Below are 11,612 nucleotides of genomic sequence, written 5' to 3' on the forward strand. Positions count from 1 at the left end.
CAGATTTTGTTTGGGTTTTATTAACCTGATGTGTATTAAAGCAAGTTTGGGATTGCGTGTTTGTTATATGGAAGGCATTGTACTTCCACGGGAATATGTTCTTTTTGCTGCAGATTATTCTTCCTGAGACGCACCCCAGTTACACAGATGGATTGCATAATTCTGTCAATTACATAACTGGAGGAATACTATGGCATTCACAACAGCATCAGAACGGGTACTGTAGGATACCGGAGTGGAGCTGAGGACAAGTGCTAATTAACTCAGCCATATCCCACTTTAATAATGGACGTGAAGGAACTATGTGACACACTCTTTTGTTGCATGGGAGATGGATTTTTGATCCCTCGCCTCTTCCAGATACCTTGAAAACAGGATTATTCCCTGCAGACTGAAATAAATGCCATCAGTTCTGCCTTGTTCTTTTTGAAAGTCATCTGTAGATAGGTGCAAACTTCACAAGCTTGAGTCAGCAGCGATACTGCTGCAGTACTGATCCTTGGGACAAAAATTACCGCAGCTGTTTTTGATGTTAAACGTGCACAAGCGCTTTAGCACACACCTACGTAGACACGCGCACACCCAGTGTACATCCAATTACCATATCACAGTATATGTCCAATACAACACTAAGCTGCCTTATTGATTATCAAAAAGATAAAGGGACAGTCTATCACTTTCCCTTGGCCACTCTTAAATCCATTACCTGGGCTCCTCAGAGCTGCACTAGAGGATCATTTCTCTCTCTCATGCCCCCTGTGCTCCCTTTAGAACGGGGCTACTGATAAACTACTTCCATCAATAGTTCTTTTACTTCAGAAGGACCTAAATGACACTTTGTTCTGTTGGGATTATTCTATTGATGACTGTGATAAAATGAAGCACCAACAGGTCATTTCTTCCTGTTGCCTCAGCGCCATGACAGTGCTTCTTCTGTCTATGTCATGCTCTTCGGGGTCAACACCACACCAAATCACATTTGTCCCCTCCATTAATGTCACAGTGTTAATGCAACATATCATCACAGCGTAAAGCTTGGTCTAACTGTAATTGAAAAGGCCCAAGGGGAATTCCTGGGTTGTGTGTGGGGCCCCCGTTCCCCACCAATCCATCATTGTAGAGCTAGGCCCTGGGGTGATCTTGTACCGCTGAAGGTTAACAGCGAGACTGCCGAGCGCCCTCACTTACAGCCCTCTATAACGCAGCCATGAGGGGCCTCTGCTACCGCTGCAACAAACACTGGGTACCGGTTGAAAACGACTCACAGCATCATGTCCAGTACATAACAATTTGAAGGCCACGTACCAACGGGTCCAAGCATGTGCGCGTGAACGCATCCATGTTCAGCAAATGGATGGACTTCAATAGGGATGTGATCAGAAACAGAATCCTTCCTTCAGATGTCGAGTTCACAGGCTTGATTACGCAGCCGCCTTGCAATGCATACTGCAACAGATAAAATTAAACACTCACGATTACTCACTGCTTTGAAACACCCTGGACAGTGATCAGTGTGATCCCTTTTTAAGTTCAACCTCAAACGACAGAGATTTGAGAAATTGTACAAAAAAAAATCTGCATCTCACAACAGAACCGAATTGTTTCTAATGAAAGGTGATAGTTTCGAGAGACGGCAAAGACAACAGGCATTTAGGATCTCTGCGCTGTTTTTGTAAAATCTAAGGCAATGTGCTCTTTAGGAGTCATGATCAAAGCCTTTTTAACATTTGCTAACAAACACTTCAAATACATTCTGTAAAATGTGAATCATTATGAGGAGGCTCTAAAATGTAACTGATAATTTCTCAAAGACCGTGTAGTGTGGAACTGTTCAGAAAGACAGATGAAGATAGAGGCATCAGTTCTTGCTCCAATGTGCAGATTTAAGCATATTCATATGGTTCTTCAAATACATGAAAGCTACCAGCTGCCCTTGCCAGCGAGTGGAGGACATTAAGGCTCAGACTGGTTGATCTCTGATGACAAGGGTCTGGAGGAGGGATTAGAAGCAAGGGGACCAAAGTTATGGTCATTCCCTTAAAAGGATGGCAGTGCATCTCATAGGCCTGGAGCTTGCAGGAGTTGAAAGATCTTCAAAGGTCTGCTCACCCCACACAACCTAGTCTAACTCCCAAAAAACCTTGAAAGTATGAATTTTGAAAGATATGGACTTTTAAAATATTATTTATTTTCCTTTTGCATCGCGACGGGTCACAACAAATGCTGCAGGCCATATAGAAAAAAAAAACTGCTTTCAGTTTGTTGTTTATTCTTCATGTGAGATGATAATTTTCATATGGTTACCTCCTGAGCTTACCAGCTCATGGGAGACCACAAAAGTATCCCAAAAACTGGCTCATCAAAAGCTGTCAAAATATCTGTTATGTAAGGCATGGATAATAAATGAAAAAAAGAAAAAAAAAAAGACATCTTTTTAAGAACCATCCACAGGGGTAAATTGCAATGCATCAAAAGATAAATATGCATTAGATATGAGGATAGGCGGGGCTTCTCTCTTGCCTGCTGTATATTGGCTGTTCAGCGATACTCTTGTTAGTTACACCACTTTTGGTAAATTCTGTAACAATAGTCGGAGAGCTGGGTATTTCAGGGGCTTAAGTTGACAGTGGAGCGACCACTGGGAAGAATGACAAGGAGCCCAGTTTAATAAGCCCGGGTACAGGCTGGACTACACAGGGGGTTGGCACCGCTGAAATCAGAAAACTGCAGTGCAGATGAAGATGGTCTAAAATCTAAAGGATCGGTCCGGTTAAATCTTAAGAGCACAGCGCCGGGACGCTAGATTCCTACTCACCATTTTGCAATTGGTAAACACACTAAACATTTGCATATACTTGTAATGATTGCATTGTATTACGTAAGAGCCCTGCTTCTGATGTGTGTGTTTTATAAGCTTATTAATTGTCAAGCTGTCAAATTAACACAGGCTTAGACATGAAACAGATTACCTTCCTAATGTTCTCAGATAGGAGCGAGTGGCATGAGCTACACGTTCATTTCGCTCCACTATTTCATCTATTTGACAGTTGTATTATATGTTGTTCAGTCTTTTACTTTGGAATCAATCTTTGTTCATTGTTACAATTGCCCTCATTATGCATCGTTAGCATCACTGATGCCTGGATGCCAAACCTCTCTGTAGCAACCATTCTTCAACTGGAGAGGGAATATGAAAAAAAGAAAAAAAGCAGCAATGCAGCTGCATTTAGTTTACCATGTGGGGCTGCAATTTTCCATGGAGAGAGAGGCACAGCTAAAAAAAAAAAAACAAAGTAAGATATATGAGTCAAGTTCCATGCATATCTGGGGGAGAATCTGGCAGAGGATACCTACTTACCATGGAACCACACTGGTAGAGATTAGGGGGCCATCATGAAGGAACCATAGTGGGTGAAGATAGCCAGGAGCTGCAGGGATAGAGATAGATGAGACGGAGGAACAAGCGGATCTGGTTAAAAAAAAAAAAAAAAAAGGGAGGGGGGCACAGAGGGATGGATGAAAAGAAAGCAAGTTGGGGAGCAACAGCACCACTGGCTTGACCTAGGGAGGATGGGGTAAAAGCAAGAGATCCAATTAAAAACACACTTGGTCAGTTGGAGTCAACGCTGACACAGCCGCTCCAACCGCATTTGGGAAAGTATGGGAGCCGCGCAGTGTAAGTTACGCAAGATGTCATATATGGTTATGATGATCCATAAAACCTGGTGTGACAAAGCAGCCCACCCCCTGGTACACAGCTGGGGCTCAACCCAAGCATGGCACAACAGCAGCCTGTGGGGGGGCAAGACCATAATTCAGGAGATCTCAAGGTGAAATGGATTTATTTACATTAAATTGATGTATACCCCGTCCAAAATGGCGCCTGCGCTTGTTGCTAGGCAGAGAGCGCAAAAGTAAAGATGGCGGTGGACAAGTGGCAAACTGGGAAGCGGAGGTCTAATCAGTTGTGATTACTGGGGGGAAGGGTGCGGCAGGGTTCAATGTTTATGGAATATTACTACGCCTTCTACAGGATATACGACGAAGCGGATACATACTGTGAAATTCACAGTTTGGGCTGTTGCCTTTTGGCTTCATGCATGTGCTCGCACAACAGAAGTGAATTTGCTTATACAAATAGAGAGGCTTCTTTGAGCTCAAAAATCATGTTTGATCACCTCTATTATGTTTTGTGTTGAGAGATGTATTATTTTTAGAAACAGAGGAGAAAAGGGCAGAATGTGACAGTGCATACAACAGTTGGGGTTTAGAAGAAGAGCTCCAAGCCTGAAACACAGAATCTCTTAAGACTGCTTTAAAAACACTGATGCTACTGTAACACCTAAAACATTTGATGCAAGCTATTGATAAGGTTGCAATACAAGAGAAAGTGACCTCGTAAATTTCACTCATCAAATCATTAAAGTACACTGATCAAAGCCCACTGAGTTTGCCTCAATTTGCTTGAAGAAAGAAGCACTTCACAATTTAAATATTTTACATCAACCACTTGAAATGATCTTAGTACATATCGTACTACTTACCATGAAAACTTCAGCTCCATGAATATTATTTTTACCAGCCTGAGTGGCACTGATGTAGCCGTGCCAACTCACATTAGCAAAAACAAGAAAAGCTCATTTACGCAGTTCAAACTGGTTATTAAAACTGAGAAACGTGTGGATGGTTTTCACAGAGACACTTGAATGCAAGTTAAAAACAAAAAAAAAAAGTAATTGTGGTCAAACTCGAGATGGGATTTTGCAAAATGCACCATCAAAAATATCATCCGACTCTCCCAAATGATGTATCCCCATGAGGATCCCGTGCAACATACACTGGAAACAGCACACAGAATGCATAAACAAGTTGAGCACAGATTGCAAGCATCACAATTTTCAGAACAATTACACTGCATGCATGTACAATGAACGCGCTCGCTTTGCGTGTGTCACTCAGAAATATGAGAGAATTAAAACAGGTTCGTCTGATTTTTATAAACATGTAGGGAGGTGAGTACGCCGCTTGTACGTCGCCTCACAAATAACATTAAAATAACAGCAACGCAACCAAACTTATCTGCACTTTTAAAGAACCTAAAGTGTGGTCGAGCGAAAGGAAAACAGCATCTAATGCAGTGTCAGAACATTTACCCCATGAATCTTTGTGGCAATCCAGACAACTGCCTGTCCTTGAAATCCTTTTGCTAGAATAAAGAACATACATACATTAAAGCTAGTTAGCTGTCAGATCAACATAACCATGTATTTCAAAGAAATGTAAAATTAGTGCACCTTTGACCTCATTTCCTTTTAATATGTGTGAAGCAGACTGGTATATATAATAGCACTTAACATCCACATGTGTAATGGTACCAAGAATAAATCTACACGAATACAAAGACTTTTTTCTTTTTTTTTTTTTACTTTAGTCCTCATAACTGTGACCCCTCTGACCTGGCAAATAATCAAGCTATTGCAGCACTTTCCTGGGCAGCACAATGACATATACTCACTGTGTAAATCATCTTTAGTTACACACCATTAACTGTACTTCAACCTGGTCATTCATTTTCCAATCACTCCCTCTTTTGAGTGGGTAATGTTGTTAGAGAGAGGTCTAATTTCCAGCACAGGAAACAGGGAGTGTAAACCAAAGAAGGAGCTGCACAAAAGACAACAAGTCAGCGAAGATGAGTTTATCCTCTGCATCAGGATTAGAAGCGAAGCTGAATTCGAGAAAAGGACAGTAGAAATCTGCACAGCTTATTCCTGTAAAATAATGAGGCGTTTGTTGAAATTTACATTCCAGAAGGTAGGAAAAGCAAGCACACATAAATAAATGCGTCAGTGAAGCTGTAGATGAAGCGAGGCAAACATTTACCATGAGCAACGTGTACATACAAAAGAGAAAACTAACATCTTGTTTTATTTGCTTTTTAAAAACTTTTTCAACTTTTCATCATCTGTTTTTTTTTTCCAGCAATAAACAGCAAAATCTATTAAATCAGGCTTAAAGTGAGGAGCTGGAAATTAACTGCATGTCAGAACCTTTATGTAGTAATTTTTTTTGTTGTGTCTGTCCTATGAGAACACTAATGATAGACACAGTAGTTATTAGTATCTGAACAATGCATACTTTGAGGCAGTGTGGGTGATTTTTGTGTTTGCAGCTTGTTGACCTTTATGGTGAAGTGAGACAGAAAGACATGAATCAAATGAAAAAATAAAACAAATTGATTGACGGCATATAAAAAATGAAGAAAACTGACTTTGAGACGAGGGGAAAGGAAACCAGTGGACACCAGTGATGGAAAACGTGCGCTTCACCTTGCGCAGTGGAGAAAATTAGAAGCTGAAAGGACGCGTTTGTCGTTTGATTTTGTGGGTCAAAATTTGGTGCTTTTCACGTTACACTTCACTCTGATGATTCTTCTAAAACCTCAGTTTAATAACAGAACACAGCGTTTGAAGGGCCTGCGCTGGAACACTCCGCGTGTCCATGCGGCAGGCCTGGGTTAGTTTGCGCAAAACTGCAAAACCTGCAAATATGGTGCGGACTGTGGATTTTTTTTTTTTTTTTCTTTTGCAAGAGGAAGAACAAAGTTTGGGTTCATGATGAAAATGCATCGATTGAGTTTTAGGCACACACGCCTGATCAAAGAGAATATAGACACTTTAATAAAATATAGGATACATAATTAATTATACAGTAGGCTTATGTACAGTAGAACTGTATGCTAATTAAACGTTTTAACAGCAACACGAACACTGTGGTTTATATTCACACTGGTCTTACTTTGCACAGAAATGTGAAATATACATATAATACAGAGTACCGATGTGGAATGAAAAAAAGGGGCGAAACAAGTGGAAGTTAATAAAGAGCAGAAGAAAAAAAAAAAACTACTGAGCCTCACGGTATATTAATTACAGACAAATCATGCTCCAGGCCCATCACGTAGGTTTGTTAGATCTCAAAATTTTTACTTGAGGAAAGATCTTTCAGATATTTATTTCATCTTGCGACATACATAAGTCATGAATAATATTTCTATTCATCCCGACATACATTACACCTAGTTTACATTCAACAAAGACCCCTACAGTCAGGGCTACATTCAGCAAGACGCTTCCTTTTACTTTCCAGCAATAGATTCTAAGTTCAGAAGAGTCAACACGCAGATTTCCATTTAAAAAAAATCCTTTGTCTTTTTTTTTTTCTTTTTCTTGTGTCTCACTTAAGATAGATATCTTTAATAATTATGCAACACGGCGCACAATTACGCATAAACACTTTGTAACTGTTCCTATAACCCATTATGGGGAGATGTAAAAGGCTACAGGCCAAACCCAACCAAACAAGGCCTCACAACAACAAATAAAGCTCGCCACATTTCGCAGATTAAATACGATGACTGAGGACGTCTCACAAAATATTGGATACAACATTCACAAAGTACATTGAATAATAGAGATACAGATGTAAGTTTTAGGCTACAACATGAGGAAGGGGGGAGGAAAGAAAGAGGCCCACGAATTGTTAGATGTGTGTCAACAAGAACTCAGAGAGACGGGATGTTATTGCATTGCTTTGGTGGGAAAGAGTCCACGCCGCTGTGGCATGTGTACCATCCATTGACAATACTTTTCTGAAAGGGAGAGGCGGAGGAGAAAGTCCTTGAGCTCTGGGCAAAAGTGTGACCCGTCTGGCCGCAGGGGTACTGGGAGGACTGGGACCTGTAGCTGCCTCTCTGCAGCAACAAAGGGTCCAAGAGGGGCTGTGACCTGTGTGAGGAGTAGTCCAAACTGCTGTCAAACGTGTGATGGAAACGTGACCTCGGGGTCGACTCGTCTCGACTCTCTGGGGACAGGGTTACATCTTGAGCGGAGGTGGGCGGATGAGGGGGGCTGATCTGGGTTCCATCCGAGACTCGGGTTGACCTGCCCTCCGCAATGTGACCCCCGTCACCGGGACGCGCGTCGCCGCCGCCGCCGCTGCCTTTGGCGACGTGGGTCTTGTTGCAGTGGAGCTTCATATGCTTTCGCAGGGAGCTCGGGTGGGTGTAGCACTTGTCGCAACCCCTGACCTTGCACATGTAGGGTTTATCACTGGAGTGCACATGAGAATGCTTCTTTCTGTCGCTGCTGTTCGCAAACCTCCGGTTGCAGCCCTCGAACTCACATTTAAAAGGTTTTTCACCTAAACGTGCAAAGAGAGAAATGACGGCGAGTTACGAAAAAAAAAATTGCTTGTAGGTCCGTGCATGTTCTGCCTTGTCATGTAAACCAAATATTGAAGTAGCCTAAGTCAAAGTGGGTGCTCTCCATATCAGCATGTCATTTGAAAGGTGACCCTAAACTGAGAAACGCACGCCAAAGGTTTTCCACTGCGCCCTGCGAATCTGATCTTCAGCTTACAGTGGGTGACTCTGCAAACACAGAGCCGCTTAGCAGGTCACATCAACCCTGGTTGTAAAATATCTAGGAAGGAAAATTGCTTCTAATCCGCGAAAAATAAATAAATAAAAAAAATAGCTCTGACTCATTGGAACCCAGCTAAAACTAGTTGGTGAAACTTTGGCGTGACCCTGATGGCAACAAGTGCGGCAGCTTATCTGTCTGAATCAACAAGGCTTGCGGTTAAACATGCATTAGATTAACCTGCCACAGCAATTGCAAAGATTTGTTTAAATTCAGTTATCGCGCATAGAATGAATTATGGCTATCAAGATGCTAATTGATCTTCTTGCACCAAATTGCCTACAGCTGCGCGCTGCTGCCTCTCCTGCGCACACACTGACGCAGCCGTAAAATAAATAAAAATTAAAAAAGCTGGACTCATAAATAACACTTGAACGGTGTCTGTTAAATTATCATTTTGTGTGATTGATGGATATCTTTGTTTTGGAATTTCAAAAAAAAAAAAGAAAAAAGTTAGCAGGAAGCTAGCTTGGTTTATTTTCTGAAATGTGCGTAATGGCCTCACAAAAGCCATTTATTCTAAATAAATCAATTAACAGGAGAAGTAGAGAAAGCCCAATATTTATTTTCTCTGTTCGTCAAATTTCAATTTAAATATTTCAAAGCAATAACACCTGGTTAGATGGGGTAGCTAGAATTCCTTAGAATGTGTGAAAATAAGAACAATAAAATAAATAAGGCTGGATCCTTTAAATAAAAGATAACCGAGTGCTCCTATTTGTTGTGTAACCAAAACAAAGTCACGTTGCAGTGTGATATGCATTATGACATAATTTCGCAGTGACGAGTAGGAGGCCTGTCAAAGTGATGGAAGTAAAACGAGGATAAGGCGATAAATAAATCATCCGTTTTGTGGGAGATATGACTCACTGGGTGTATAATGACTGAGGTCACCCCTTAAGTCACCTTTTTATACGTATTTATATTTATATATAGACAGGTATATTATATATCCCACTGCATCATCACTTCTCCTGCATCCCTGTGTGACGTGCTCTGCTAGTGTTCCTGAGCGCAGGAGATGAAGTCCCTGGGAGGCAGAGGCAGCGTAACGGCTACGTCACAGCTCTCCGGTGTCCCTGCATTTATTTAATAATTTCGCTGAATGAGGTGGGAGAGGCACCCAAACCGCTAGGCCTGCTGACTGTACTCGTTTGCAGCTGTCTTGCTACTTCTATTTCTGTGGCTCCTGCATGCAGGAGGAGGAGGAGGAGGAGGAGGAGGAGGAAGAGGAGAGCAACTACACATGCTTTTTGTCCTGCAAAAAAACGGGCAATAACGGAGACGCAGCACGGAAAGATTTGCAAAAAAAATTAACACTTTTGTCAGAGTGCAGGCCTAAATAGCACCAACACAATAATAACAATAATACAAACTAATAATAATAATAACAATAATAACAATAATAATAATAGAACGGAAGAATTAGCGAACAATTAAATATTGAAAAATAAAAATATGCTCACAGATAGCAACAAATGAAAACCTGATAAATATTTATGAATGAGCTTGTGACGCCAAATAAAAAAATACTGGCCACATTTGTATTTTTATTTTACACGTTATATTATTATTACACACGTATGATAATTATTGTTATTATTATTGTTAAATTCTGCATTGTATTATGGTCGTGAACTAACCTGTGTGAGTCCTCTTGTGGATCTTTAGATTTTCTGATCTTGCAAAAACTTTCTCACAGCCGTGAAATGGGCAGGGAAAGGGCTTTTCCCCTGTGTGGACTCTGACGTGGTTCACCAGCTTGTATTTGGCTTTGAAAGGCTTCCTGTCTCTCGCACAATTCTCCCAGTGACACACATATTCAGAGTGCTCGGGTCCTCCGACGTGCTCCACTGTCACATGGGTGACAAGTTCATACATGGTCCCGAAGGCTCTGGAGCAAGGCAGCAGCTTCCCAGCCCCCTCTTGGCCGTCACTCCACTTGCACACCAGCTCATGCTTGACTGTTTGCTTAGAGCACCTGAGGAAAGCGTCGCCTCCTCCACGCTGAATTGCCATGTTCAGGGGTTTGTACAGACCCAGGAACTGTGTGACAAGCTGCTGGCTGTTTCCCTTGGGGCTGATGGCTTGGCCATAAGGGTGAGTCCGGGTGAGGAGGTCGCCAGGTAGACCCAGCATCATCTGGCTGCCGAGATCTCGGGACGCGTCGGTGGAGGCGTGGGCCTGCTCCTGATAACTTGAGAAAAAAGTATGGCTTCTGTTGTCTCTGCAGCCAGGAAAGTCACGATACCTTCCAATCCCGCCATGTTGGTTAGCTCTTGATGCCAGTTGATCAGTGACGGGTGGCATGCCGGCTCCAGAAAGATTGGCTCCAATGATAATGCCCCTAGGGCTGTGCTCTAAACGGTGACTGGGGTATCCAGAGTCTGAAAAATTGGGAACCGAATGGTCAACATATGCACTGGACCTCGTCTCAGGGTAGTCTCGCAAATTGTGCGAGGGGCAGAGTTTTAAGGAACTGCCAGTGGGGTGTCCCATGTGCTCTCCTGCCAAAGGTGGCAGCACCACGCTGGGTTCAGTATTGCTCTCCCCGGGGTTGACGCAAGAGAGAGGGCAGCCACTAAACCTCGAAAGGCTTGTCATGTTTTGTTGTGAGTTTTGGCTATGAGTTTGCAAAATCAAACCAATTCAGCACTCAGGATACACCTAGAAATTCTGTTTCCCATTTTCCTTGTTGTATATCATCTGCATGTGAAATTCTTGGCCGTGAACTTCGCAGAAGTAGGAACCAGACTCAATTTCGTTAAAGTTGGTGTGAGTCCCATGCCGTTCACTTTGCCCTCTTGATTTGTGGCAATAACCGTGGTAGTAAAAATGCTTCGAAACAGGCCATGGTGCAATATAAAAGCACAGCAGGCAAACCTGCTTTTAAAAAGGGAGCTTTGGGATTGGTTGGAATGCGCCGTGATTGACAGGCGCTGGGTTTGTTTTAAAAGGGACACGCAGGCGTTCACTGCACGACTCCGTTTTCAAATATCGCAGAGAAAATGCTTTGAAATGTGCCGCGATACTCCCCAATATTGCTGCCTCTTTAACTTCAGGCGCCTTCTCATAAGACCCCTTCTCTAAAATCTCTGCATAGGGGGAAAAAATGTACAAGTTAATGCG

The 11,612-nt window shown here is 42.3% G+C and overlaps 1 protein-coding gene across 1 annotated transcript; it reads right to left on the reverse strand.

Moving 5' to 3' along the window:
* Positions 1 to 7,564: 7,564 nt before the first annotated feature.
* zic6 (zic family member 6) lies at positions 7,565 to 11,087 on the reverse strand. The gene is made up of 2 exons (XM_008306910.1): positions 10,127 to 11,087; positions 7,565 to 8,202 (listed from the first exon to the last, which is right to left on the reverse strand). Exons 1-2 carry the CDS (start codon positions 11,085 to 11,087, stop codon positions 7,565 to 7,567), a joined length of 1,599 nt encoding a protein of 532 aa, XP_008305132.1.
* Positions 11,088 to 11,612: the final 525 nt, after the last annotated feature.

Source organism: Stegastes partitus, unplaced genomic scaffold, assembly GCF_000690725.1.
Source record: "Stegastes partitus isolate 25-593 unplaced genomic scaffold, Stegastes_partitus-1.0.2 Scaffold2, whole genome shotgun sequence".
Taxonomy (NCBI): domain Eukaryota; kingdom Metazoa; phylum Chordata; class Actinopteri; family Pomacentridae; genus Stegastes; species Stegastes partitus.

Coding starts and splice junctions, on each gene's coding strand:
- zic6 (XM_008306910.1), bottom strand. CDS start 11,087: ATGACAAGCCTTTCGAGGTTTAGTGGCTGCCCTCTCTCTTGCGTCAAC. Junction 8,203..10,126: donor CCACAAGAGGACTCACACAG/GTTAGTTCACGA, acceptor TTGCACGTTTAG/GTGAAAAACCTTTTAAATGT.